Here is a 24,598-nt window from a genome sequence, read left to right on the forward strand (position 1 = left end):
ACTTAGGAGTTGGGGCATTGGACAATGGAGAAAAGGGGGTAAAGAGGGCTAACAGAAAAATGGGGATTCTCCCACTCTCTCTGAGCATTAACAGTTCTCTCTCCCACTCCTTGAGCTGTATTTAGAGCACTTCTCCTGGATCTTTCTCTGTCTGCACCCTGGTGCCCAGGTTTTGGACTATATTGAGTTTAAGCCAGAAGATGCCTGAGAAAAAAAATGGTAAACTCCCCACCAATTCAGTGGTACTTTGAATTCTAGACCTCTTCCCGAATCCACCTGCTACTATTACATTTTAGAGTCCTTAAATAGCTGCTCCATGTAATCTGTCCCAATTTTGTAGCTGCATTAATTGGGAGAGATATGTTGGAGAGTGATTATTTCATCTTATCCAGAACTAGAACACTTACTTTTATTTTTCTCCATTTTCCATTCTTTGATTTTATAACTTTTATTACAGAAAATCTCAAACATCTACAAAAGTAGAGAATAGTATAATGAGCCCACCTGTTCCCTCACCCAGCTTTGATGATCAATCATGGCCAATTTTATTTTGTCTATACCCCATATACTCCTCAACCTCCTCACCTGTAGATTATTTTGAAACAAATTCCATACCGATTTATTCATAAATATTTTAGTATATGTGTGTGTGTGTGTGTGTGTGTGTGTGTGTGTATACACATTTCAAGTTTAATGATAAACATCTCAATGTGGCTTCTTCTTTATATCCTTAGTTACAGGACTTCTGCTCAGTTAGTCTTCAGATGGTTCTCCAGGTTGATTGCTCTATCATTTAGTTGTAATTTTAATGTGGTCACAAGAGGAGGCAAGCACAGTGTTTATCTATTCCGCCATCTTGAATCCCCTTAAGATCTTCAGTATATTTCTTTAAAAGACAAGGATTCTTCTTTTAAAAAAAAATGTAGAAACATTATTACATTTACAATTTAACATTAATTAATTAATTTATTTATTTAAGTTAAAGTTTATTGGGGTGACAATTCTTAGTAAAGTTACATAGGTTTCAGGTGTACAATTCTGTGATACAGCATCTATAGGTCACATTGTGTTCACCACCCAGAGTCAGTTTTCCTTCCATAAACATATATTTGATCCCTTTTACCGTCATCTACCACCTCCCCCGCCACTCTCTGGTAAATTTTGTTTCTTAATAACATTAAATATTCAGACATTCCAATTGGTTGGTTTGTCTCTTATACCCCTTCCATAATTTTTCCTTGAAATTTATTCATTGGAGAAGCCATGTCATTTGTTCTGTAAACCTTCCATATTCTGGGTTGTGATGATTACAAGTTCCTCTGTCGAAGTTTTTCTCATAAATTAATTTTTAGATCTAGAGGCTTGATCCTGAATATGATCAGTTTTTGACAAGATTACTTCGCACCAAGAGGCTTATGATGTCTAGTTGTCTCTCTATTTGTGGTGTTCACAGCTTTTGAAGATCACAGTTTACATTCATTAATTCATTAGTGGTTGAAAATTGGTGATACTCTTTTTTTTTCTTAGCAAGACCTTGTATTGAAATATCACTTGCTACAATAAAGTGTCTAAACCTTAAGTGTGCACTTAGATACATTTTTACATATGTATGCATCTATGTAACTATGTAACAGTCAGATCAGGCTATAGAATATTTCCAATACTCCCCAAATTTCCCCATGTGCCCTGTCCCAGTGAATAATCCCTACTAATAATCATTATTCTGATTTCTATCACCATAGAGCAATTTGGCTTGTTTTTGAACTTCACATAAATGGAATTATGTAGTACTACGTACTGTTTTGTGTCTGGATTACTTCACTTCCACATTATATCTGTGTGCTTTATCCATATTGTTACATGCAGCACTAGGTCATTCTTTTTTATTGCTATGTAGTATTCCATGGAATGAATACACCTCTACTTTTGCAAAATGATGACATTATATCATTCCTTATTCATTTTTTTAGCTGGAATTATTCTATAAAGAGAAGTTACCTTTATAAATTATTTGGTTTCCTTTGAGGTATAGCTCATATAGGAAAGACAAGATAAATACTGGATCCTTTCCCTTCATCAGTTTTCACAGTAATGAATTATTTCCTAGTATTCTCTAAAGGCAACCAGTGATGGTTATTTCTCTAGTATCACTTGAATTTAAAATGAGTTTTTAAGTGTTTTGTGTGTTTTAATCAATTACAACTATTATTCTTATTGATGCCTAACTTTCCCTCTTTGATCAATGGGAGGCTCTTCAAGTTGGCTCCTGAATCCCTCTAACATGACCCGAATAATCTTCAATAGCTTCCGTGCTCTCTAGTATAATTTCTTTTTTTTAATCAGTAGTATATTTATTTATTTATCTATTTATTTTTATTTTTTTATTATTATTTTTAAATTTATTTATTGGGGTGATAATTGTTAATGAAATTACATAATTTCAGGTGTATAATTCTGTATTACATCATCTATAAATCCTATTGTGTGTTCACCACCCAGAGTCAGTTCTCCTTCCATCACCATATATTTGATCCCCCTTACCCTCATCTCCCTCCCCCACCCCCTTACCCTCTGGTAACCACTAAACTATTGTCTGTGTCTATGAGTTCTTGTTTCTCATTTGTTTGTCTTGTTTTTGGTTTATATACCACATATCAGTGAAATCATAGGGTTCTCTGCTTTTTCTGTCTGACTTATTTCACTTAGCATTAGTATAATGTCTTGTATACTTCCTATCTCAGTCCTGGAGCCAACTCTTCCTCCAAGGAGCTCTGATTCCTCTTAGTGAGAAATGGTGTTTAGAGACCACAGTCTTGGCACTGGGTATTTCGTCAGTCTGGCTACAAGGAAGATTTGCAGAGCTCCCACTAGATTTCCTCATATCTTCAGGAAGAGCATGTTTTTCTTATCAGTGTTCTCTTGAGTTGGGCATGGATTTTCTATCTGCTGCTCTTCTTCTTTTTCAATTATAGATTGTTGTTTGTCTAGTTGCATCATTGTCAGATTGATGACTGTAGACTGACATGTAGCAATGTCGTTGGTCAGTGGTGTTTTGGGCCCATCATTGACCAAAGGCGAGACGCTCATGCATTGTGTTTCAAGTGAAATCATTGGTAATTATGTTTCTCAAGTAAATTGGTACACACTTCACGCTGGAATCTGTGAATCCGGTAGTTCTTCTTTGTCATCACCAAGCTCTCTTTCTACTGAAGAATGGAGAGAGATGGTATAGGGACCACTGGTGTATGCTGAGCCGTTAACGTGAATCACAGTCAATATCTTTTGAGAGCCACTGCTTTAACATGAAGGAAGGAGGTAGCAATTGAGGAGATTTTCAGCACCTCGATGAGGGCAAAATTTGGGACAGGAAGACTGGTGGCCTCTGGTGCCAGACCCACACATCATCTGCCTCTTGGCAAAAGAAGTCCTGCTCTCAGAAGTCTTGCCCTGATCCTCTGCAAAATCCAGGTTTAAGATTACCTTTCTGTCCTCTGAAATGCAGTCAAACAGGCCTCTTCTTTCATTCTCATTTCCCTCCAGTTTCTGGACACATGGCTTAACTCCCAGAAAGATAATGAGCGTGAACGGGCCATGTGGTGTACTGCCCGGATTCTTGGCTTCACTGCAAAAATGAACAACTTCGAGGTGAGTAAGCGCCTGCCCTGAAGTGTGGGTCCGCCTGCCCCTTGGGTTGCCTTCATCCCTCCATTTATCCCAAACTTCATTACATCCGGCACTCATCCTCAATCTCCTCCCTGGCTCCATCCTGTTTTCTCTTGTGCCTCCCTCCTTGTTCTCCCCTTTCTCCCTTCTGGCATCTTCTGCTTGATTCTTGTCTCCACCCACCAACTGAATTCCATTCCACTTGGTTCGTTTTGGTTCCATTCACCAGAACAAGCAGTTACTGAACACTCACCTTGTTCCTGCACAGTGACAGGTGCTATAGTGAAGACATAGATGACCAAGACAGTTCCCTGGCTTTGTGGAACTTACAGTCCATGTCTTCAGTTTAAATTTGTTCTATGCATGGGGAGAGAGGCATGCATAGAACAAATTTAAACTGAAGGTGATAGTGAATGTATAAACCGAATGTAGTGGGAATAAAACATCAAAACACAAATCATGACAAGTAAGGGAATCAGGGAAAGCTTCACAGAGGAGGCATTTGAGCTAGGCTTGAAGGATGAGTAGGGTGTCAAGAGGCAAAGAAGGGGGATAGTGTAAGATCATTCCCAAACTATGATCCTTCTGTCCTTTACAGCCATAGTTCACCTATCTAACTCCATTCCTGTGAGCCTCACCTAGTCTCGCCTGTCAGATCTCTGCCACAGGCATTCCCTCCTCCCAGTTCTTTTTCTGTGATCACTCAGCCTGGGGGAATGGCTAGGATAACTTGTGACTTCCAGCTTCCCTCCCCAGACGGAAATCGAGTTCCCCCGCCTGGGGCGCTTGGTGAGGCTTCTGGCCTTACGCTGCCGGGACCCAGTGGACAACATCTGCTTCCTGTCTTCCCAGGCTGTGTACAGTCTCTACTGTATCCTCCTGCAGCAAAAGAGTATGGAGAGCCTTCTCTTATCATCCTCCCTCCAACCTTCCTTAGGCCGGCCCCCGCCCCCCACTGTCCCAGAAGAGTGAGAGCCAAGAAGTGACCTGAGCACCTCATTCCCACTGGGGAACCTACCTGCAGATCTACAGATACCCTCTTGGGACAAACTTCCTGCACAGGAAACAATTCTTCTGAATTAGTTTCTCCCCCTCTGACTAAGCCCCATACGTTTACCCGGTTCTCTGCTCTGAGGCAGGAAACCTGGGGGTTCCTTTGACCTCATCTCTCACCATTTCTTATCTTCACGTCCATTCCTCTACTCCCAGCCCCACAGAATATACATCTCCCCGAGTTGACTTAGTTCAGCAGGAGTTTTGGGCTAGGCAGGTGGGAAAAGGGGAAGCCCAAGATGCCTTGTGAGTGTCTGAGGGGTGGGCTTGGGTATCTTCGTTTCAGAGATGGGAAGGAAGCAACAGGGCTTGTGGGAAGAAGAAGAGGGCAAGCTTGAAGTCTATAGTGCCAGCGTGTTCTACAACAACACCTCTGAGATTGCCAAGGTGAGGGGGCAGGGCCAGAGCAGAGTGGGGAAGGCCTGGGCCCTCATTTACACGGTAGTATTGACTTCCAGTGGGACTCAGCCCACTCCCCTGCCCATTCTACCGCTAAATGTGAACTTTTTCTTTGGGGAATGTTTTCCTACCATCTGCTCCCCTTGAAGCTCACGGGTCCTGATCCTTCTGTTTTACCTGTCCCCCCAGAAGCATTGGCTTCATGTTCATGATGCTTCGTGAACAATGTGTAGACTCGCACTTCACAGGAGATGCCACTGAGGATTTTAGCCCCAGCCCTTCTCCCCCAGGACTCTGCCTCTGCGGCCACTGCCTCTGAGCCCCACATTGCATCTGATGTCAGTGTCCTCTCCCCTCTACCCCAAAGACTCAGTCCCCAGTGAGAGTCTTCTGGGAGCACGGCAGACAGCATGGGCCTAGGACAAAACACAGCATATTCCTAGGAGAAGCCCTGCTTCCTCCAGCCCTAACCAGGAGGCATGGCACAGGCTATCTCAGGCAAGGAGGCACAGCTGTGCCCAGCCAGATGCCATCCCGTTGCAGGCATTTGCAGAGTACTTCACCCAGATCCAGCTCACCACCCTGGTGCTCACGGCCATGGAGGGCCTGACGGACAGCAGGGCCAAGGTGTCTCTGGCTGCAGCCCAGCTGATGGGTGCTGTAATGGAAGAGCGGGGCCGAGAGATGATAAAGGTAGTGTGCTGGGGGAAGCCCTGCCCTGTGAGTTGGGAGACCTGAGCGCTCTCCTGGCTCTGTTACTAACCAGCCGCAGGCCTCGCGGTGGCTTGATCCACTCCCTTCTCAAATGGAGCTTTGCACTTCATCTTCTCTGTGGTCCCACTGGGCTCTGACACTGGTAATCCTGAGCTCGTCACTGCAGTGCCTCCTATCTGGGGGGCTGATTCCTCAGTTAATGACAGCCACGTGCTGTGGAGTAGGCAGTCGGAGGGCCCAGCAGCAGAGCACAAGGAGGCACTATTGGGGGATCTGCCCTGGTTCCCTGGGGTGATACACAGGGCTTAGACCTCTGTGAGGGGTAAGACTGTGGACTGCAAACAAGCAAGCTCACCAAATGACTCTGGGCTTTGCATAAATTTTCTTTTAGGCTAACACGTAAAAATGGGAAGGTTTTGCCTTTAAAAATCTACGTTTCCCACGTCACTGAAAACAACACTTTAAAATGGGGTTACACAGGACAACTCTCTGAGTGGCCCCCTTCCATTTCATACGTGGCATGGGCTCTCCAGACCCTCCTGTCCCTGGCGCCCGTTGTCTCCACTCATTTATGTGACTTGCCTGCCCTTGGTACCATAAATGGAAGGACGCCTCTGAGGGAATCCTTGGGGGATTACGATGAAATGGGCTTCTCAGTGGTTCATATGTTAGAGATCTGAGGGCCAGATACAAGCCTTATGGTCTTTCCACATCCACTGCCAACTGTCCTTGCAGTTTCATAGGTTGGGAGTTGATCTCAGCTGGGAGGGAAAGCCTTGAAATGTCTCCAGGGTTTTTGTCTTCCTTCTGGAGCATCTTGTGTCTCCTAAATAACCTGGGAGCTCCTCTCGGGACTTTGGGGCTGTCGTGGGCCTTGCACTAGCTTCTAGAAGTTCCTCTTGTGGCCCCTGCTGGTCTGCCCTCTGGCACCCCAGCACTCTGCCTGGAGAAGACAGTCACTGACAAGATTGCAACTAGGCCCCTTGAGTTTGAGGAGTTGGTAGAGAGGGAGGAAGAGGGGAAGAAGCAAAGAAGGAATGACTGAGATTCTTCTGGCTCTACCCTGTAGGTTGAGGAAGTTGTGGAGGGCATTATGGAACGGCTCAACATGCAGCTGGAGCCCAGCACGAAGGAAGAGACCCTTCGGGCCATGTGCTCGCTGGCGGGGAACAACGCTCACATTGTTGTGCCCATGCTGCTTAACAGGCCCCTCCCTTGGGATAGGTACCTCTCCCATGTCCCAGGCCCACGTTCTCCAGCCCAATAAGCCTTCCTGTGCTCCAGGCCAAGCCCATGACAAAAATCACTGCACAGAGATGCTTTCTCTTTGACACCAATCAAATTTCATGTTCTCTGGCCAAGGCCTCTTTGGTTTCACTCCCTCTAGACCCTGATAACTGGCCCTTAATAAGCCCCAAACCAGACTAGTTCTAACAACATGGTCACTGGACATCGCTGTCTCTGGGTCCTGCAGAACCAATCTGGCCCTGTGGAAGTTGTTTGGCACCCGGCGGGAAACCACAATCAATGTCCTGCAGATGCTCATAGACATCCTGGAAAAGCTCCACTCTGGAGAGGAGACGACGGAGATGGCCTCCCAGCCGGTGGCGGTCAGCACGGGGGAGAAGGGGCTGAGGACTCAAGTTCTGGGACTTGGGAGTCTAGCTGAAGATCAAAGGGCACCTGCAGGGTGGGAGCAGGTGTTGGGGAGAGCGAAGAGGAGAGGGTTAACACCAGACTCGCTAGTACTGCCCTCAGTTATAACGCCTTTGACCTCCTGCACCTGTACAGCCAAGAACTGTCTGACGTAGAAAGGGCAGGGAGCAGCCCCATTTTATGAACAAGGAAACTGATGTCAGAGTCTCTCAGCTCTCTCTATGTCCCGGTTTGGGGGCTGGCACTCAGTTTCCGGCTCCTGGCCTATGGCATGGGAGGTTCAGTTGCCTGGAATCGGGCTGGACAAACTATGCCCCCAATCATTTTCTGCCGAAAATTTAGAGTGATCCCCTTTTTGTTTGTAATGTTAGGGAATGAAGACAGAGCAGATTGCATGTGTGTGGCCCTTCATTTCCCTCGGGATGAGTTGTGGCCTTTTCGTCTTTGGGTGTTTCTTACAAGCTTGCGTCAGACTAAACTGCCCTTGGGTGGTGATGGGGGAGGGACAGGTCAGGACTATGTGTGTGGGGTCGCACCATTTTATCTCCACCCAGGCTGAGCCAATGCTGCGGCCCCCTTCTCATGTGTCTTCCCCCAGGTGGCGTGTGCCTTGTGTGAGATGCTGTCGGGGTCCCTGTGCCAGGAGGCCATCCAGGAACTCTACCCACGGCTGTTGCTGGCGGTGCTGTGTCATCTCTACTGGGTGATTGAGCAAAATGCTCCCCAGAAGATGGTGGTTTTCAGCAAAGATGGGTGCTCAGGCAACAAGGGCAAGCCTTTTGATCCCACTAGGTAATCCTGACCCCGGAGTGATGGGGGAATGAGCCTAGTCAGCTCCGGAGAGCCATGGACAGCTAGTTGCTGAGCCCTAGGGTTGTTGAGGAAGACGTAGAATATGGGTGTGGGTGCTGCAGCGTCATGTGCTGGGACGTTCTCACGTATGTTCAAGGTTCTCTTCTCTTTTTCTTGCGTGCACTCTTCTGATTCACTCATCAGTTCATATCTATGTTCATAATTCTCTGCACATGAAAAGATTCAATTAGATGGTGAATGACGACACCTACGTCCTTCTCTCCATGCAGTCATGGCCATTCAAATCTAGGGGACCTCTGGCTGAGCTTTGTCACGGACTGTGCAATCTTGTGCAAGTCACTACTTCAGTTTTCTCATCTGTAAAATGGGGCTTGGGCTCCTAAATAAGTGGCTGTCATACCTTTTCTTAAAACCTCGGTATTCTATTCTGGTGAAATCTTACATGAAAATGAAAATAAATAAAACCAGTAAGCAGAGATGTTCTGATTAGGTGGACATGGAGGTGAAGAGATATCCTAGCACTTTTGTGCCCTGGAGAACAGAATTTGAAAACCATGGAACTAGAATATCTCCATAGTCTCATTCATAAGTCTGTGTGCTTGGACGAGCAGCAAGCTTGAAGGGGCGAGTGGGTGGGCAATTAGGCACGGCTTTCCTAGAGCGATGGGTTTCTATCGGCAGGAAGGCAGGACCCAGCTGCCAGATTAGGGAACTGTCTCCAGGTTTGCCAGCACAGAGATGCAAACTAGGGCATAACGCCTGTCCATCCTCTGTCCCTTTCTTTGCACAAACCCAATGATGGTTGGCCTTCAGTTGTGCGCTGGAGGTAGTGAAGTTGGTACTGTTGGCAGCTGCGTATGATGGAGTGGTGGTCTATGCAGACCAGCATCGCTGCTGGGATCTTCTGTCTTGCCCCAAATTGTACTACATGGGGATCATGGAACTGACAAGGTGGGACCATTTTTCTATCCCCCCTAATACAACTCTAGCCCCCTAACGCTAATGTTCCAGGGCCCAGCACTCAAATACAGCAGCCTGTAACCCCCTGCCCTCGTCTCCCAGCCCTCTGTTCTCCTGATTCTTCAGTCCTCATTTTCCCTGTTCTGTGAACACTGATCCTTTGCCACGTCTTGGCTTCCTGTATCCCACCCCAGTGGCATCGTGAAGAACTGTAAACCAGCTGTTCTGCACCGGATCCTGAACCTTGTCAGGAACCTCCTCTCTAGCGTCAAGGATCGTCAGAAGATCCTGGCCAGGGCTTTCTACGCACAGGTGAAAGCCTGGGGAAGGAGGCCCATAGCCCTGGCCAGTCATTTTCTGTAGCTGAGGAACAGTTAACAGAAATGTTAAGTAACTCGCCCTAGAAAGTGGAAAGAATAGAATTGAGCCATCGAAGGCGGGGTTTCCTTCCCTGCCACTTCAGGAGCCTGGTTAAAGGAGGCAGGGAAAGCCTGGGGAGAGGATCAGCAGCTCTAATCTCCCCAGAATGACCCGTGGATCCCAGCATCTGGCCCCAAATTGAAACCTTATCAGCATGACCCCTTTGCCTTAGTCTCTACCCCATGTGTACAGATCTGCCCTTGCTCTTAACCTGTTATAGTTCTTACAATAGTATGGGGCCTGACAGAGGGTACCCATGACTTTTCCTCCATCCATAACTGTAGTCTCCTTGCACCCACAGCTTCTCTGGCACCGATCAGTGGCTGAGGCTCTGGGGCAAGATTTTCTGAGCCGTGTAATCAAGTGGATTAAGGAGCCCAACCTCATCATGAAGGAAGTTGGGCTCCGTGGAATCAGTAATCTGGCACTGCACCCAGGACAAGTAAGAGTGGGGGACCAAATGGGAATCGAGTGCTGGTCTTTCAGCCACTTAATTTACCTCCTTGGTGCTCTTCTTTAACCAGAGCTTAGTATATTCACCAACCCTTCATCCAGTTTGTAGACGTATGTAGACTGGCCATCGGGCCTCCCACACCCTTCTGAGCGCAGCCTTCCTCGGCATGTCCAGCCCTCAGATTCCCTATATCTGTTTCTCTTAGGCACCATCTGTTTTCTCAAAACTCTGTCCCTAAAGTGTTGCACGATCTCCAGGTGGTGAGTGATCTCTGCTCCTTCCAAATAGTCAGAGTCTCTGAAGAGCCTGGTTCCATTCTTGCTAAACTGCCTGCAGTATGAGGTGCGAGTGACAGTTCAGGCAGTGAAGAGCCTGCGGAACATTATCTGCCACGGGCAGGGAGAGGATACCAAGGTGGTGTTTAGCAGCATCTCCACGCATCTGCGTCCACTCATCAATGATGTATGTGCCTACGTCCTGAGGACCAGGTGGGAACAGCATGGGCTAGGGCTGCAGAGGACCCTGGAAGGTGAATTAAGGGCACTGGGGCCAGGCTATGGGACTGTGGTGGCAGGCTGAAGTCACCAAGGGGCAGAAAGATGAAGAGCTGGCTACTTGAAGTAGTGCATTGGGCATGTCCCAAGTTCATTCCCAAATTCACACAGATGTAGCACACACCCATCCACTTGCTCTCTCACCAGAAGTTCCCTGAAGTGGCCACTGAAGGAAAAAAAGTGACGTTCTGATAGGAAATTGGTTCTGACTCCAAGGATCTTCTCTTGTAGACTTGACTCATTGAAGAGTGGGAAGAGAACTCATGACTTCTACCCTCCTTCCAAAAAAGAGACCCTAGAATGCTAGAAGCCTTGTCGCAAGAGCCCAAAGGCTCAGAAATGTGAACTTCCCAGACCAATACCGATCCGCTCCACGTCTCATACTGCTTACAGATCACAGAATTTTAGAGCTGAAGGGACCTAACATCAGAGATGCATGCTTACACTACTCCTCTTCTGGCATCTACAACTTGTTACTTTGTGAAACTTGGATTTCAATTATTTTTGTATCAGTCTCTTCTCTATGAGCGTGGACATTCCATAATAGTAGGGTCCATGTCTGATTCATCTATTTCTTAGTTACTTTCAAAATTCAGCATGTACACTTGACAAAGCCTAGAAATAATCTTTACCCTCCATCCAAACAATATAAGAACTTTAGCATGCTTTAACTCTGATTACACCCTCCCATGTTAAATATTTATATTGTGTAGTATTTTAGTTCCACATACTTTTAAAATCCCCAAATTTTGCCTTCGATACCATCATCATCATCATCATGATCATTATTTTATAGTCAATACTTGTTAAGATTTACCCATAGTTTACAAATTTCTTTCTTTACCTTTCATAGCTGTCTCCTCCCTTTTAGATTCATTTTTTTCTTCCTTTGTGACTTCTTCAGTGAGCGTCTGTTAATAGTAAATATTTTCAGTTTTTATCTGAAAACGTGTTTATTTTATCTCACATTTTTTAGTTTTCAGCAGGCAAGGATGTATTAATATGCATTTTGGGGGGCTTAGCCTGTTTGGGGTTCACTGAATCTCTTGAAACCTCTATATTTATGTCTTTTACCAAACTGAAAGATTTTAGCCATTATTTCTTCAAAAATTTTCCATCCTTCTTCCGCCACCACCACCCCACTCCCGTTCAAGCCGTTGTTTCTCAGTCTAGTTGAGTAGGACACAGCTCCCTGGCCCATGCTGGTATTAGGAGCCTTGTGCTCCCCGCCCCTCCAGCTGAGGCAGTCGGTCACAGGTCATCGGTCGGCCACTCACAGCAGCTCACGGCAGCTCTTGACGGCTGCCAGCTGCTCACGATGGCTGCCGGCCACTCACACTGGCTGCTGGCCACTCAAACTGGCCACCAGCCACTCGTGGCAACACACTGTAGCCCACGGCAGCACACAGCAGCCACTCACGCTGGCTGCCGGCTGCTCATGGCAGCCCGCAGTAGCCCAGGGCAGCACTCAGCAGCCCGCGGCAGCACATGGCAACTCACACCAACCTCGGCTGCCCAGCTCCAGGGAGAGCCGTTGTTCACAATCTTAGCTGTAGAGGGTGCAGCTCACTGGCCATGTGGGAATTGATCCCGACCTCGGCATTAGGAGCACAGTGCTTCAACCACCTAAGCCACGGGGCCAGCCCCATATTTCTTTAAAATTTTTTCAGCACCACATTCTTTCTCCTCCCATTTTAGGAATCTGATGACACAAATGTTAGACCTTTCATTATTGTCTCATAGGTCCCAAGATTCTGTTCAGTTTTCAATCATTTTCCTCTTTCTTGTTCAGATTGGATATTTTTTATTGATAATGTCTTCAAGTTCACTGACTCCTTTGACATCTGTGATTTGCTACTGCTCTACTCAGTCTGTATTTCTTAGTTTAAAATTTTCCCATGACTCTTCTTTATATCTTCTATTTCTTTGCTGAGATTTTTTATTTCTGTACTCATTTTAAGAATGTTCACTGCTGCTTTTTGGAGTATTCTGTATAAAAACTCCTTAAATTTTTTATCAGATAATTGCAACATCTGTTTCCTCTTGACTTTAGCATATCAATGAGTTATGATTTTATTGGCTCTTTGCAAAGGGAGAAATTTTGGATTGTATCATTGTAAATATGAAGTTATATGACTCTGGGTCTCACTGAAATCCTGTGAAGAATGTTGATATTTTTGCTTTAGAAGGCAATTGATGTATTTAACTTCAGGCTGCAGGTTCTGATTAGCTTTCTGTGTGTAGGCTGTGATTTCAGTGTCAGTCATTTCTGAATTCACAGCCTTTGCTCTTTTGAGTTTTCACTTTCCCAAGCTCCTCCGTCCCTCTGACCTCCCTGGTTTTACAGTTCTCTTTTTCCAGTTGTTTGGCCAGAAATCTGGAACCTTAGTTACCCTCCCATGCCAGGCACTTCTATGACTGTGCCCACACTGGGCCAAGAGAGAGGAAATAAAGCAGTGAAGGTTTGTCCATCCTCTTGTGGCTTCAGTTCCTTCAAATGGAGAGTAAGTTTTCCCTCCCTCAGAGTTCTGGCTCCTATCGATCCCCACTGGGGCTTGTTTGGGGGCTGTGGCATGAGGGGATGAGGGAAGAAAAAGAGCTGAGGGATTTCCCCACTCTCTTTGAGCACTGTGGGTTCCCTTTCTGGCTCTTTGAGGTTAACGAGAGAGCTTTGCTTAGAGTTCTCTGTCTGCCCATGGTGCTTGCTTCTCAGTTCCTGGCTGCCTTCCGGGTAAGTCGGGGAGACCAGAAGATTTGAAAAGCCAGGCTCCTGGGTTTTTGAGACCAGCAACATCCCCTCACCCCATGATAGCTGGACTGTCAGAATATCTTCCTCCTTGGCCCCTGGGAACTTCTCTTTCTTGCTTGAAAGCTTAGCTGTACATTATGAAATATTTTTGTATATTGGATTTAGCATCTAAAGGTGTTTATAATGGGAAGATTGTCAGGTTATCTTTTCTTAATATTGCTGGAATGAGAAGTCAAGATTTATGGTCTAATTGAGAAATAGTAAATGGTCATTATCTACACACTGACAATCTAGCAAAATGAAAAGAACACTGACCCAGACAAAGGTTGTTAGATCTGGGTTCTAGCTGCTGCTTTACCATTCACTTAGTCATATGAATTTACTTAGTCAGAACTCAGTAGTTTTATCATTTGCAAACTTTTCTTCTATTATTTTGTCGGTCTATTATTTTGTCTCTTCTTTCTGTTCTATTCTTTGGAACTTTGGAATTATTCTGACCTGTAGTCAGACATATATCTTTTTTCTTAATTTTTGTTTAATATTTCTCATCTCTTTGTCTACTTTGAAAGACTTCCTGGGCTAATTCTCCTCTTACTAATTCACCCTTTAGCTGTGGTTATTCTGCTATTCAACCTATTTAATTTTTTATTTATTTATTTTTGTTTTTTATGAAGCAAGTGCTCTTCTTTTGTCTTCTGGTTGATGGTGTGATATCTGAATAGCCAGTACATTATTCTATGGAAACACTGTCTTACCTTTGCCTTTATGTATTTATGTATGTATTTATTTATTTATTATTTCAAAGTTTGAATTTCTAATCACTTTTTAAAATGTATTCAATAACTTTTTTTTTTTTTTTTTACAAAATCTTTGAGCATTCAATTATACTTTAAAGTTTTTTTTTTCAGATTGTATTATTAACTGTGTCCTGGGATGCTAGGGGTTTTTCTTTGTTTCTTTGTAGTGTTGGTTTTCCTAAATGTTTGGTGAGTCTTGGTGGTAAGACCTGGAAATTTTGCACTATTCATTCTCAGTTGGCCCTCTGGGAAAGCAATGCTTATTACGACAGTCTGACTTCAGTAATTGTGGGGGAGCACCCAGGGATATGTGGGCAGTTGGATATGCCAACAGCCAGTCTTTTGACTATTAGGTTCCCTGCTCTTCTTGAGTTACTAGACACCCAAGGCACCATCTTATCTCTTAGATCTAGATGCCACATTGTCTGCTCTGTTGGGGTGGTACATGCTGCTGATGCTTGCTATTTAGTAAGGGTGATATTGGGAGGGCAGGGTAAAGGGAGAAACTTAGCTGTATGGCTGAACTAGGCTGAACTGTATAGCACCCCGAACAACCACCGTGTCAGTTGCCCAGTGTCCACTTCTGCTTCCTATACTCACTGCCCTCAACTTTGGAGCACTTCAGAACCATGCCCACTTTCTGCATCAGTCTGTTCTTGCCCACTCTTTGGCCAACTTTAATTCCAACCCTTTATGCTGCTGCTTTAGGAACACTCTAGTCCTGTGTGTGTGGGGGGGCGGACCCCATCTAATACTTCAGAGCCACTGTGGATTAATATGTTTACTATTTCTTTTAGGGATTGGGGACAGGAAGGAATGACTGAAGCAATGTTCAGTCACCCACTTGGAGCTAATCTGCATGTGATACTTTTTCTCTTTGTTTTTTTAAGTATGGACATTGAATCTTCTCTCTGTTTACCTGTTATGCTCTCTGTGCAAAAACTAATAACAATGTGTGCATCCGATTTGTTAAAATGTCTGTTTTCCATATCCTACAAATTCAGGAACTGTCTTGTCCCATTGTGTCTCTATTATTTGGCACGTGCCTAGCTCATGACAGGCGCTCAATAAACATTTGTTCAATTACTGTATAATATACTCTTGAAAGTGTACAGAACTTAGCTGTTTGTGATCATTGTTAATTAACACAAGTGAATATAAATTTAAACAATTTTATTCACAGAAAAAGTAGCATAGTAATGTGTATTTTTTTAAACTTGGCATTCTTGAGCTAAATCCTCAGAAGAGAATAGAGGTATGGGACGTGGTGATGGTCCGTGTGGTACTGACACTGTGATCTTGGTTCCCCTAGCACCGTGCCTTAGCAAACTGACCTACTAGCTCGAGGGTCTAAAGAGATCGCTCAGCTGCACAAATCGGTTGTCCTTGCAGTATGTAAACACAATGCCATCAGTGTCCTTGGGACGTGGAAACTGAGCTGTGGGAGTATGGAAGCCAGGCCAGGCAGGGCCAGAGGGGAACCTTGCGTCCTCATCTCCATTTGTTCTTCATGACAGGAGAGGGACCAAGTGAGGATCGCAGCCACGTCTGCCCTGGGCCACATGCTCTGGCAAGTTGACAAGTTCAAGCCTGGATCCGTCCTCTGCAGAGAGATCCACACTTTTTTAGTCCCGCTGCTGCTCAGCTTTCAGGACAACAACCCCGAGGTGGTCAAGGTATTGGCGACCTCGGTCCTGCCGGCCCCAGCCTGATTGTGTCCCTGTCTGCTACAGCACAGCTTCTTCCCCTCAGCCCTCTTTCCTGAGTCCACTCTTGGCTGTGCATTCAATGTCCACCTCTTCAGTAACATCTTCCAGGCACGCTCTCTTGGGTGCCATCAGCCTTATCCTGATATGGTTCTGCTCCTTGAAGCTATTTATGTCCCCTGTCATGATTCCAGCTGCAAACCCCCAACCAGGTCCGTTGGGGGCTAGCTTCATGGTCTTCCACTAAACATCTGGCCTGGCTCTGCAGAGCCAAGGCTCTGGGGATTCCCTTCTCTCCATCCCATAGGCCTGTGGAGGGGCCCTGACTGAGTGGACTAAAGTGATTGGCTGGTCGTCGCTCACACAGACATTCCGGCATACCACCCTCAGTGATCACATCCAGGTGTTGAAAGAAATGTGCAATTACCTGGTGAGTGAGAGTCTCTGAGGAAGCCAGTTTACCATCTTCATGCTAGGGATTCAGCGGCAGCTAGGTGGCTAAAGAGGACAGGGCTAACAGAAGATGTATTCTTTCCTTTGTTTGATTCTCATTTTTTATCATCAACAAACTTGGAGAACCCACATTTGGGATGCCAGTTCCTGGTTCTCCGTATTTGACACCCGCACCCCCCACCCCCTGCCCAGCGTCCCAATCTCTCTCTGCCTTCAGAGGCTGGGGACATCATCTGAGGGTAGTAGATGACAGTGGGACAGGGCCTCTTGGTTAGAGTTGGTAGCAAGACATGTAGGCGGGAGTCTTAGGGCTTTATTTAGATCAGCAGTCGTGGTGTTAACGGTCTGTGGCTCCTGTGAAGTGAAGAATAGGCCAGAGGTCAGGAATCCTTGCTGAAAAGCAAACATGTAAGGACTAAGCAAGGTTAGGAACTAGTATGAGTAATTCTAATGTTATGAATTTTGGTGCCTTACACAGATAGAGCACTTTACAGTTTACAAAGCACTTTTACATCCTTTGTCCCACGGGAGCCTTATGGTTATGTACGGGAGGTTGGGCAGGTTTTAGTTCAACTCTACAGATGGGGAAACTGAAGCCAGTAAGTGTCAGGGCCATGATTCAAACCTGGGTCTCCTGGCTCCACATCAGTTGTTTTCTCCGTTATCGTGGCTGGTACCAAGAAGCAAAATTCTCTTTATGAATTTCCTGCTGAGTCTGCGCTGTTGCTGGGGGTAGCGGGTATCTGAGTGCATGGGTTCGAGCGGTTGTAGCTGACTGAAGGCAGCAAATGAGGCTGCTGTGGGCAGGGGAAGAGGCCATGGCTGCCAGAAGGTCTCCAGTAGAGTGCCCAGCAGCCCCCTCTCCTGGTCAGCCCACTCCTCTTTGGCTCCCCAGGCGAGCTCGTGTGAAAAACAGCTCCTGGGGGAGTTTCTGTCCCAGAGCTTTGGCTTCCTGAAGAGCCCTCAGTCGTTCCTAAGGGCAGCTGCAGTCTACTTCATAGGTAGGTGGTCCCTTCTCTCTGTAGTGGGGAAGCCCTTCTTGACCTATTGCTGAAGGGCTGAGCCAGAACCATGGTGCGACGAAGCTGGTCCTGTCCTTTCCTAGCTCTGACCTGATGAGAGAGGTTGTCCTGTGACCAGACTTCAAATTGTGTGTTAGAAAGGTCTGGGGAGCAAGAGTGGGCCCCGTGCCTTGGTGCTGGCTCTGAGTGCATCTACCCCTGTCGTCTGCATGCTGCTGTGGGGAAAAGAGCCATTTACATTCGGAAGGGAGAAAGCTGTTGTGTTGCTTCCATTGGAACCCAGTGGATTTTCCGAAATATTTTTGAACTATAATAACAGTATGTGTTAACATTGGGAAGTCTAAAATAGTCGTATTGGCAAAAAGAAGACAATAAGTAATGCCAGAACTTCCATGATTTAGATTTAACCACTGCTAACATCCTAGAATATTTTTCTTAAAAATATACTACCGTGTTACCCTGAAAATAAGACTGGGTCTTATATTAATTTTTGCTCCAAAAGACACATTAGTGCTTATGTTCAGGGGATGTCATCCTGAAAAATCATGCTAGGGCTTATTTTCCGGTTAGGTCTTATTTTGAGAGAAGCCTGGTACACACACACACACACACACACACACACACACACACACACACCACTTTTAAAAAATGCAAACTTTAGTACACTGTTTGCTGTATCACAAATACATGCATTGTATACTCTTCAACATTATTTTTAATGACTGCATAATATCCTGTTGTATAGATGGATTTATGAAACTATTTAAGCAGTCCTTATTTTTGAATATTGAGATTGTGTCATCTTTAGTTTTTATAAGCAGGGACACAGCAGTTAAATTTCTGCGTGTCATCATGATTATTTTTGTTAAGATCAATTTCTTAACAAGTTAGTGTTGCTGGGCCCCAAGGATATGCAAAATTCTAAGGATTTTGGTGCTTCTTGCCAAACTGCCTTCTAAAAAGGTTGAATCATTTTCTATTGTCACCAGTCCTATATGTGAATGTCCATTTCTCTAGACGTTTGCCAACCCTGGGTAATGTGTTTTAAAAATCATTACCAGTTAGGTGAAAAAGAGAAACTTGTTGTTTTGATGAATATTTTGTCAGCAGTGAGGTTCAATATTTTTTCCTGTGTTTATTGCCAATGCATGTTTTATTTTTGCAAATTAATTGCTTTGTGCCCTTTGTCCATCTATTGGTCTAGGAACCCCATGAAGTTTAATGTTCTGGGCTCATGCTTCACTTGTCACCAGCTGACAACATTCTTCTGGGCCGCAGTTGCTCTGACGGTTGTTCTTTTACTAAGACACTATGTCAAGGCCTCTCTTAGATACAGTCCTTGCTAGAATAGTTTACAAATTTCTTTGTGCACTACTGAGCCTGGGGAAAGGGATGGCCCAAAGGTCCAGGAATTCTGGAAGGCTAAATCTGTTCTGTCTTTAGGATTAATAGTTAAGAAGATAAACCTGAAATACATACATGAGGATGATGTCGAGCAGTTACAGAATGGTGAGTCTGGGCCTTGTTCCTGGGTTCTGGGTTACGCCAGGTGGGGGTGGGGTAAGAAAGACAGGAGGAAGAGGAAATTCCTTAAGGACATGTTTCATTATTTTAGATAAAGTATTTTTACCATTATAAATGTTATATTTAAAAGTTTAAAATGGAGAGAAGTAAGAGGAAGGAAACCAATTATCCATTGTCAGTACTAGTTAGATCAAAACACGGCTAACAAAAACGTTCCTGTCCTTGGACATTTATCACGTGCAGTAGGTGCTAACACTGCAGTGGTGTGCGAGGCCATCAGTCCCTGCCCCCTAAAGAACTGGCGCTTTTGTGTTCTTTTTCATTGCATTCAAATATTTAAAAATTAATTTATACTTCTAGAAGAAATACACGAGTATAGTCTCTTTGCAAAAAAAGAAAAAGAGAAACCTTATTAATAAGGGTAAAATTCTATTAACACCCAAGTTTGCTCTTTTCTCCTCTTCCCCTGCCTGTTTGCTATATAGTCCTCTGTTCTTTTTCTGTGTACACATAGAATAAATAAATGTATATGTTATATATAAGGTGTTATATATATTATTACATACATTATGTGTGTATGTATATATATTATATACATGTTATATATAACATGTTACATACAATATATATGTATGGTATGTATATTATGTCATACAAGGTCTGAAAACTAAGTTCACAAGCTCATCCTAGAAAAGTGCTACACACCTCATTGCTGAATATCACTACGGTCACCTTTGAAGTCCTCCCGTTGGGAAGCTATGCACCGACGCCAGTGCCTAGTCCACCCTTCAAAGCAGTTTTGGAACTCTTCCTGGAATGGCCATCAGAGCTGTCGTCTTATTACCCTTGATGTCCTGAGTGTCATCAAAATGTCTTCTTTTTAATATTTCCTTTATCTTTGGGTAAAGAAAGAAGTCATTGGGAGCCAAATCAGGAGATTGGGAGAATGTTCCAATACACTTATTTGTTTACTGGCTCAAAACTCCCTCACAGACAGGGCCGTGGGAGCTGGTGCATTGTCGTGATGCAAGAGCCGATGAATTGTTGGCGAAAAGTTCAGGTCGTCTAACTTTTTCACGCAGCCTTTTCAGCACTTCCAAATAGTGAACTTGGTTAACTGTTTGTCCAGTTGGTACAAATTCATAATGAATAATCCCTCTGATATCAAAAATGGTTAGCAACATCGTTGCAATGAGTTCAAAAACTTAATTGTCAAACCTTTGTGTGTGTGTGTGTGTGTGTGTGTGTGTGTGTGTGAGTAAACAGTTTCTGCAACTTGCTTTTTTCACACTTAGTATGTTGGTACAAACTTGTGGCATTCCTGTAACTCTTGATAGATTATTATTTCAGTTGTTTCCAATTTTTTGCTGTTCAAACAACACTACCATGAACTGCACGCCTCCTTATATTACAGGTGTTAGTGTTAGTCCAGACTGGATACCACAAAATAGACTTTTCTCACCCATATTGAGCTTAACAGAGTTTAAAGGAAAACAATATTTTAACCTTTCCTCCTGTGTTGACATAAATTCCAATCACCACCCCTCCCAATTTGTAGGTATTTATTAGCCATGATTTTGGTTCTCTCTCTTTTTTTAAAAAAAGATTTTGTTGGGGAAAGGGAACAGGACTTTATTGGGGAACAATGTGTACTTCTAGGACTTTTCCAAGTCAAGTTGTTGTCTTTTCAATCTTAGTTGTGGAGGGCGCAGCTCAGCTCCCCGTCTAGTTGCCGTTGTTAGTTGCAGGGGGCGCAGCCCACCATCCCTTGTGGAAGTGGAACCAGCAACCTTGTGGTTGAGGGGACAAGCAGCTCGCTGGCCCATGTGGGAATCGAACCGTCAGCCCCATTGCCCAGAGCTCACACTCTAACCAAATGAGCCACCTGTCCGCCCCTGGTTCTCTTTTTTTAACTCATAATTTAGATTATCATTGTTACCATATTTTGCCGTGTGTAATGTGCTCCTGTGTATAATGTGCACCCACGTTTTTGGCCCAAACTTTCAGGGGAAAATATCTTTCATTTTAATTTTTTAATTCAAATTTTTATTTCTTTACCTTTAGGTACTTGTTTTTTGTATTATAAAGGAATTTTAGCATTTATTTTTTAACACATTATGGTACAAGAAATTTTATGTAACAAATAATTACAAAACACAAGAACAGATACAAGGTACAAGAAATTTTGTGTACTGGTAACAAATTTACAATATTTATGCATCATAGAAGGCCAAGAACTCTTCATGGTTGCAAGTTCGTCATAGGTTCAACAAGACCGGTTATTGTATTTCAGAGTATTGTTTTGCATGCTGATATTGTTATTGATTTCTAGAGTTACACATTTAACTCGTAAGCATAAATAAAAGAATTTAAAAAATTGATATAGATATGGAATTAGTAGTACCCATGTATAATGCGCATCCTTATATTGTCCTCCCAAACGTGGGCAGAAAAGTGCGCATTATACATGGCAAAGAAGGTGTTTTATACAAATGGCTTAGATTTACAAAGTGCTACGACCTCACCATTAATTTTTGTGTCTCTGACCATCCCTCGTGGGTCATTTTTCTCCATCCTGAAGGACAGCTGTAGAAGTTTCTTTAGTGCTAGGATCTTGATGTTTGCTTTCTTGGTTTTTGTTCGTAATAATTTCTTCTTATCCTCATTCTTGCAAGATAGCTTTGCTAGTGACACAATTCTAGACCCACAATTGTTTTCTCTCAGCACTTTGAAGATATTGTACTATTATTTTCTGGCTTTCTTTGTTGCTCAGAGGAAGCCTGCTGTCATTCTAATATTTGTTCCTTTGTAGGCAATCTGTTCTTTTTCTTGGGCTGTTTTAAGATTTTTCTTTTTGTTTTTAGTGTTCCTTAAAAGTATAGAGAATCGTGTGATAACTCCTCAGGTACCCGTATCCCAGCTTCAACAAATAGCAACTCATGACCACCTTGTTTTTCCTATTTCCCTACCTATACCCTCTCCCTGCTGGAATTTAAGAAATTATGATGGACATGTTAAGGAGTAGAATGCAAATTATGCATGAATTTTTAAGATCAAAGAGGTTCCAAGAATTTGTGGAATATATGGGACTTGAGGTAACTCATCCAGACCCCAGAAGCTACCAATTTATTCTCTGCTGCCTCTGAAGTTAGGGCACTTCAAAGAAACGTTTGCTAGTCCTAATATACACTCCTAATTTCAGAGGCTGAATCATTTGTCCAGGGTCCCAGAAGAGAATTATGGGGTGAACCAGAACTAGAATTTCCAATTCAGGAATCTTTCTGCTAACCCATGCTCCATTATTCTTTAATCTTACCAAAGTCTTGAAAAAGAGACAAGGAATGGGAGTGGAGAGAGAGGCAAATTCTACAAGAAGAGAAATTTTACCTCGCCTTTCAAAACCCTTTGTTCCCTCCAGTACCCAAACAGCTATGCCTGTTTTATATAGGGTGTACTTCACTGACACCCTGTTATTGCTCTCTATTAATTAAATTAGTTTATTAATTATTGAAAACCTGTATACCATGTACTCTTCTAAGCACTGGGTTACTGCAGTGAACGACACTGGTAACCCTGCCCTCATGCAGCTTACACACCAGTGGGAAAGGAAGAAGCCTAAACAAGTACCTAGGTGTCAGAAAAGCACTATGGAGAAAGAGATGCAAGGCAAGCGGGTAAGAAGGGTCAGAGGGCAGGTCAGGGGTACCTCTCCAATTAGGGGCATTTGAGCAGAGACCCGGAGGAAATGAGGAAGTGAACCGAACTCTCTGGACTCTCTGGAAAGAGCACTTGGCAGGTTCAAGGAGGAACATGAAGGTCAATGTGATTGGTGTGGAGTGAGCAAAAGGAAGGATAGGAGGAGATGAGATCAGAGAACGGCAGTGGCGGGCCAGAATCGCGCCAGCCTTTGGCCATGGTAAAGATTGAGGCCTGACTTTGAGTGGTAGGGATGTGCCATCAAACACTGTTCTTAGCTCCTCTGCGGGGCTGGGAAGTGGTTAGGTAATGGGTGCTTCAATTCGTTCAGTACCAAATGGAAATGATTTCTGAATGATATATTCTTCACTATTTCACATGCCACAGTGTCCCTCCTTTTCCAGCTCCTGCTCCTGCGTCTCAGCCCTTTTATATTTAAGTGTTGTCCTGACATGAATGCCACAGGTTTGCTGTGGTTGCTGTTCTAATGTTGCAAATACCTGTCGGTAGGGGGTTTGCCTTCTGGTTTGAGCCCAATTAGAGTTTCTGGGTGCCTGCTTTGAGGCAATATTTTGGATCTGCTGTTTTGGAGGTAATGGTGGGATCACACCTCAGAGGAGATGCTTAGCAGATAACTGCAGATGGACAAGTCTCTATTTCCTTTACAGTTCATTCACAGCTCTTTATTTAGGAAGTAAAGTGTTAAACGACTTTTAAGGGTCTTTTCTTTCTTCAGATCGGTGGTGTAACGAAAACCATGAGCTCCAGCATCAAATAGACCAGTATCAAATACTAGGTCTCTTGATAATGAGCCACGTGAACTTGCACAAGTTACTTTGTCTCTGAGCCTTAGTTGCTTCATCTGCATCATGAGGATGCTGGGCTAAACATTGTTTTAAGTATTGAATATAAAGCATGAAAGCACCGAGCTTTGCTGGCACATAGATGTCCCACAAAACATTTGTGCTGAATTGACTCGGTCTTCTGGGCTAGGGTGGAGGTGGTATTGAGAGTGGCAGGCCGGCAGTATGCTTATAACGATGGTCCAGGAAAAATCCACTGGTTTGTTGCTTCACAGAGAATAGCCATGCTACCTCTAGCTCATTAATGACTAGGTAGCAGCATCTGACCCTGAGGGTTGGAACTCTGCCTTTAATTCTGATCCTGACCTTCTGTACCTCTGCTGCCTTCTCAGTTTTACAACTGAAGTCTCAACTGTATAGTGGACCCCTAGTCCCAACCACCGCTAGGGAATTTCAGGCACATTATATCCAGAGTGGAAATCCTAGATTCGTCAGTATACCAGAGAATTCACCTAGCCTCCCCCATGCCACCTAGTCTTTTTCCCAAGGAAAGTGATTCTCCTTACACTGCCCATAGGTAGTACCTAGTAACAAAACTTGTGGTCAAGACTGGTTCTTCAAAGGATTGTATTTTTTCTATATAGCTTAAGCCCAGCTCTTTTTTTCTGTTCTAAATATAAATGACATAAATAAAAAGCTGTAGTCTTTGATGAGCATGAGGTCCGTTTAGTTTTGTTGAGCAAAGGTTCTTCCTTCTTTATCCTTTGCTTTAAGTAATTTCCTGTCTCCATCCCCTCTGTTCTCACCCAAACCTAAGCTATGCCCCTCCCCCATTCCCTAACTGGACCACTTAATGACCCCCACACCCTCTTCCTCTTCTCTGCACTACTCTCCACACAGTAGCCAGGTTCTCTTTGAAACATATGCACTGGATCATGTTACCTTCTTGCTTAAAACCCTTCAATGGCTTTCCACTGCTCTTCAGATCAAAGTCTGGTCCCTTATCCTCGGCCACAAGGCCCTGAAAGATCTTGCTTCTGACTTCTCTCTGCCCTCAGCCTACATCATTTCCTCTTTACTAGAAGGGGCAGCTACACTGACTATTTTCTGCGCTCTGAATGGACCCCTGCCTCCTCTTCACGGTTCTGGCTGGCAGGCTGGC

The 24,598-nt window shown here is 44.2% G+C and overlaps 1 protein-coding gene across 7 annotated transcripts in view; it reads left to right on the forward strand.

Annotated features, from left to right (window-relative positions):
* Positions 1 to 24,598, forward strand: part of LOC308502635 (maestro heat-like repeat-containing protein family member 1) — a 77,503-nt gene that overhangs the window by 49,992 nt on the left and 2,913 nt on the right. For 4 of the 7 annotated variants that reach the window (XM_081060644.1, XM_081060645.1, XM_081060648.1 and 1 more), the window contains 15 exons: positions 3,541 to 3,645; positions 4,420 to 4,555; positions 5,003 to 5,103; positions 5,659 to 5,808; positions 6,899 to 7,053; positions 7,304 to 7,439; positions 8,084 to 8,277; positions 9,112 to 9,249; positions 9,453 to 9,570; positions 9,980 to 10,120; positions 10,421 to 10,594; positions 15,750 to 15,908; positions 16,246 to 16,368; positions 17,287 to 17,392; positions 18,857 to 18,922. In XM_081060644.1, coding sequence (XP_080916770.1) covers positions 3,541 to 3,645; positions 4,420 to 4,555; positions 5,003 to 5,103; positions 5,659 to 5,808; positions 6,899 to 7,053; positions 7,304 to 7,439; positions 8,084 to 8,277; positions 9,112 to 9,249; positions 9,453 to 9,570; positions 9,980 to 10,120; positions 10,421 to 10,594; positions 15,750 to 15,908; positions 16,246 to 16,368; positions 17,287 to 17,392; positions 18,857 to 18,922 — 2,002 coding nt within the window. Of the gene's footprint in view, positions 1 to 3,540; positions 3,646 to 4,419; positions 4,556 to 5,002; positions 5,104 to 5,658; positions 5,809 to 6,898; positions 7,054 to 7,303; positions 7,440 to 8,083; positions 8,278 to 9,111; positions 9,250 to 9,452; positions 9,571 to 9,979; positions 10,121 to 10,420; positions 10,595 to 15,749; positions 15,909 to 16,245; positions 16,369 to 17,286; positions 17,393 to 18,617; positions 18,704 to 18,856; positions 18,923 to 24,598 lie in introns of those variants that run through there. The other 3 variants (XM_081060650.1, XM_081060649.1, XM_081060646.1) reach the window with 3 other exon arrangements.

Source organism: Rhinolophus hipposideros (assembly GCF_964194185.1).
Source record: "Rhinolophus hipposideros genome assembly, chromosome: 9".
Taxonomy (NCBI): domain Eukaryota; kingdom Metazoa; phylum Chordata; class Mammalia; order Chiroptera; family Rhinolophidae; genus Rhinolophus; species Rhinolophus hipposideros.